This window comes from Gymnoscopelus microlampas, assembly GCF_963454915.1.
Source record: "Gymnoscopelus microlampas genome assembly, chromosome: 18".
NCBI lineage: Eukaryota > Metazoa > Chordata > Actinopteri > Myctophiformes > Myctophidae > Gymnoscopelus > Gymnoscopelus microlampas.
In genome coordinates, this window is record NC_139955.1 from 28,368,127 (window position 1) to 28,373,126 (window position 5,000).

At 43.0% G+C, this 5,000-nt stretch overlaps 1 protein-coding gene across 1 annotated transcript in view; it reads right to left on the minus strand.

Moving 5' to 3' along the window:
* The window catches only part of slit3 (slit homolog 3), a 280,042-nt gene extending 278,682 nt beyond the window's left edge, over positions 1 to 1,360 (minus strand). The window contains exon 1 of the mRNA XM_084041902.1: positions 553 to 1,360. Within this exon, the coding sequence (XP_083898028.1) occupies positions 553 to 722 (170 nt within the window). The 5' untranslated portion in view covers positions 723 to 1,360. The remainder of the gene's footprint in view (positions 1 to 552) is intronic.
* Positions 1,361 to 5,000: the final 3,640 nt, after the last annotated feature.

Consider the following 5,000-nt stretch of genomic DNA (forward strand, 5'->3'; position numbering starts at 1 on the left):
GCATAGCTTAATGTCATGTAATGACAACATGACAATAAGCAGAGTTAACAGCTCAGGGAAACGGTTCCCTATGGCCACTGGTTCCCCCCCAAAAAAAAGCTCAAGACCCAAAACAGAAATTAGACGTTTGCCCGGTACCCAAACTAGTGAAAATAGCAGATCTACAAGCTCACAAGGCGATGCTTCAAGCAGCATTGTTTGGTTGTAGATCTTTTATTTTCAATGCCTCTTAAACATTTGTTTTCTAATTCAAGGAATTTCTTTCTTTTTTTAATTTTTAATTTTATGTTTTGACATTTACTCGTGTCCTATAAAGATTGGTCTGCGACCCAAAGATGGGTCCCAACCCACTGTTTGGGAAACAGTGCCCAAGGTGAGGTGAGTGATGGTGAGTTTATTGATCACCATTAATTAATGGGAGCAGCGCGCAGCCGCGCTCAGCCGTACAGACAGGTGGGGGAAAAGTTGCTTCTGCCTAATTAATCAGTGAATAACTGGGTCACTAAGGCAAACGAACGCTTAATATGTTGTATTCGTATTAAAAGTACTTACAGTCGCTCGGCGTTCCTGGGTATTCCCTTGGGCACGGTCCTAAAGCCCTGGCCCTGGCAGTCCACATGGGACCCGGAGCAGCTGCACCTCTGGGGACACCCGTCCACCGGGACGAAGCACAGCAGCAGCCCCAAGATCACAGCCCGAACCCCCGGCCCGGTCCCCGGCATGATGACGGTATCCTCAGGAAAATGTGGGTAAAGTTATGTGGGAAATCCGCGGAATTGAATTAAAAAAAAGTCTGTAGAGATGATGAGGATCCAAGGAAAAAAGAAAGAAGGAGAAAAGGGGGGGGAAATCAGAAAGTTGAAGCCGATAAACTTCGCTGTTTCGGAAGTTGGACTAGAGTTTCCCGAGGAGATCGATGATAAGTTGTGCTCATTCAGAGCCTCATTGAGCCGCTCCACAGGCTCCACAGGTCCCTTAAAGATGAAGCTCCAGACCTGTGGGGAAAACACGCGTTCCTTCTGAAACTCAGTCGCGCATCATCACTCAAATCGATGCGTAAATGTCTCCACTATTTCCTTGATAATAACATCAATTACCTATATTCGCAACAAACCAAACGGAAAGAGGGAAACAAAATCGTCCTGAAATAAAGTTTCCAATGCCAGAAAGCTCAGATGTGGCGCAATGACCGCCTAGTGAACACCACTCCGTGCCATTGTATGGTAAGTGATAAAAGTAAGAGTTGTGGAGAGTTTGTTCATCAGCGCAGCAACACTGCCTGGTGCGTCTGAGTAGTTAGAATGACTCAGACAGAAACACACTCTGACTCCACTCTACCCCAAAGTCACTCAACCTCTCTCTCTCTCTCTCTCTCTCTCTCTCTCTCTCTCTCCCCAACAGTCTCTCTGTCTCTCTGTCTGTCTGTCTGTCTGTCCCCCTCTCTCTCTCGCTCTCTCTCTCTCTCTCTCTCTCTCTCTCTCTCTCTCTCTCTCTCTCTCTCTCTCTCTCTCTCTGTTATACTATGCCCCCTCTCTCCTTCTCCCCAAATTCTCTCTCTCTACCAAAAGTCTACCTCTACCAAAAAGTATTTATTTTGCCCCCCCCCCCTCTCTCTCTCTCTCTCTCTCTCTCTCTCTCTCTCTCTCTCTCTCTCTCTCTCTCTCTCTCCCTCCCTCTCTCTCCCTCTCCCCCCTCTCTCTCTCCCCCCTCTCTCTCTTCCCTCTCCCCCCTCTCTCTCCCCCCTCCCTCTCGCCCTCTCTCTCTCTCTCTCTCTCTCTCTCTCTCTCTCTCTCCCTCTCTCTCTCTCTCTCTCTCTCTCTCTCTCTCTCTCTCTCTCTCTCTCTCTCTCTCTCTCTCACTGTCCACTGTGCTGATGTCACCAGATTAAAGAAAGAATGGAGGTTGCACCAATAACTTTCACTGAGGGACCCTCATCTTCCCCATGCAGCAGAAGTTTGGCCTGCCGTATAAACTCAGTAGGAACTCTACTTTAAACAATCATTTGTTATGAGGGCAGCACTTTGACATAATTTATACAGGACATTTTGTGGGCAATTATACCACAACTGCGTTTTGTCATGCTTTATTCATTCCTTATGACCCAAGTAGTACGTAATATGTTGTTTGTTTTTGCTGTGCTGTTTCTCAAAGCCGCATGCTTAGACCTTACGTAGGCCTATGGCCTAGCCTATTAATTCATAACATTGCTCAATTCTGCTCTTCCCCCAACATTGGTTGGTCAACTTGACAGTTTCTGGAATATTTCCGAACCAACTCTGAGAGCCTGTTTGGCTGAATACTTAAAGCAGCTAGTAGGCTATGTAATTCAAATAAGTGCTTGGTTGGATTAATAACGTGTGGTTTAACTGTCATACCAATGTTCACTTTAATAGAATGATTGTTATTTATCTATTATCTCTGACCTTGCACAGAACAGACTTTGGATTAATTTGCAGTCAGCAATCTTCCCTTGTACATTGGCTCTCAAAGTGGGGTCCTTGAGGGGGGGGGGTACCAGGGGGTCCCCAGCAACCACCAGGTTTAACCACTTTATCCATTTATATGTTGGCTATTCAAAAATAGCAGATCTACAAGCGTCACAGCGCTTCAGTTCGTGCCACGCTGTGACGCTTGTACATCTGCTATTTTTTAATGTTTCTTTTACATAAATCTTCTCTTCAGGGGGACCCTGGCACAAAACCTTTTCAGACGGGTGGTCCGCTGCCAAATACATCAATCAATTTGGGGGTCCTTGGCATGAAAAAGTTTGAGAACCAGTGCCCTAGTAAATCAAATACAGCTGGACCCCACTAATGCCACCAGCACCGTCCAGCACGTGTCCCTTGTTCATCTTACCTGAGTATAAGGCTATACTTTCCAAACAGTGCTGGAGGATCAGAGCGACAGCAGCGCTGCAGTAAAGTCCTACATGTTGTAAATCAAGCCCATTGTGACTTTACTCAGTGTCTGGTTCTGTTCTGAACATGTTGCAGAAGCACTGCTTCCCTCTAGTGGTAACATACATCCATCATGATCTAATCTGGATTCCTTCACATGATCATATCGTTGCTGTCGGGCAGAAACCTCTTATGTCCTATATTTTAACCTTTTGTGTTTTTTTCTTACATTAACGCCCTACTTACATCATACTGCATCAGAAGTAGCAGATCTGCAAGCTCGAAACGCAGCTCGAAGCGTGGCGCTAAGCGATGCGGTTTGAGCTTGTAGACCTGCTACTTTTGCTATTTTTTTATTTGAATCCTGAAAAGTAACAGTTTAGTTTTTTGTACATATGAGGTTTCCACCCGACAGAGACGACAAGACATTGAACTTTTAATACAACAGTGTTATTATATTATTTCAAACACTTTCCTGTACATATCCCAGCCTTCTCCCATTTCCACCTATTATGTATGTTTGTTATGTATCCATTCATTTGTATGGACGTTTTCTGCATCTCATATGCAGGCTGCTTTTGCATGTATTTGTATTACGCTTCCACGTAATTAAGACTTAAATGAATTTAACTTGACTTGTCGTGTTATTAGTTTAAAGGTATTGTCCGATGGCTGTACAGCATGTAATGCTCTATGTCCTGTTGCCCTGCTGTATGTATGTGAGTCTGTGTATGTCAGCAGTCCTGTATTAATCATTTAATGTTGGGTTATCATTGTGCCACATGTCAAAGCAAAGTCCTTGGTATGAATCTCATACTTGGCAGTAAAATGACTGACTCTGACTGTGAAACCAGAGTGAGTGCTGACTTTCTATGCAAATTCTTTCTATTCATTCAAGAACCAAAGAAATTCAAGAACACGTCGCACAGTTCCCTAAATCACTCTTATTATAGCTTACTGTGAGTTTTACAATCGATCTTTAGACTGTCTTCCGAATACATATGTTCCCTCTCTCTCTATGGTCGTCAGATGCTACACTTTTGGTTCTTCCAAAGTCTAGGCTGAAGACCCTATAGGTGACTGTGTCATGACCTTTAAGACTTTGAAACAACCCATCTGAGGAGGTAGGGTTAGCAATGTCACTTTCTGCTTTGACGTCTTATTTAAGTACATTGGAACAGGAGGAAAACACTGCAATTTTATTTAAGGAAAGAGTTAAAGGTGGTTTAAGTGATATTCTTTATTGAAATAAGTGTTAGATAGCTCTATATTCCCATAACAATCCCTGCTATCGAGTTTGAGGAACCAAATATAACAGTGCGCCACTTCTCCATTGGACTCAATGGATGTGGCCGCCATGTTCTTTTCTGTCGCCTTATTACTTTGAATGGCGTGCACGTGTTGTTCAGTAACAGGGCTCTCCCTGTCTCTCCAGCTCTTTAGTAAACAGAAAATACATTTTCAGAACGGTATACCAACGTTATCCAATCAGGAGAGAGAACTCATAGAGGATAAACAAGTGAAATTGGAAGTGGTGTAAAAAAAAGAATAAATAAATAACAAACACAAGCTGATAAAATTATCTTTGTGAGGTTCTCCTTCTTGATTGGTTACATTTGTAACCCAACAGAAAATGACATTTCTGCCAACATCTGGAGGGACAAGGAAAGAGACCAAACACTCCATCAATGATTACTATCAGTCATTGCTTTTATAAACTTTTTGTTCTAACAAAAAGATGTCACATACAGCACATTTAAAAACACGATGTTTCGATTCCACATGACCTTCATCAGATGTGTGTTTTACTGCCTGCCTCATTTGATTTGACCGTGCCTATGATGTTTTACTCTCACTGCTTTTTAGTTTCTTTTCTTCTTTTCTTTACGGTTTAATAGTGTTCTCTGATTTAATCCTGCAAAGCACATTGTGAACTCTGTTGAAAATTGTGGATTTTTGGCTTGTACTGATTGCAAAATGTCTTCATGGAAGTCCAGCTCCCGTTATAGTACAGGTGGACTAGCACAGAAGATTGGGGTTGCAGGCCACCATATGGAGAAGGGTGTTTTCACCAACATTTTTGCTTTTCATCTAGTTTCTATG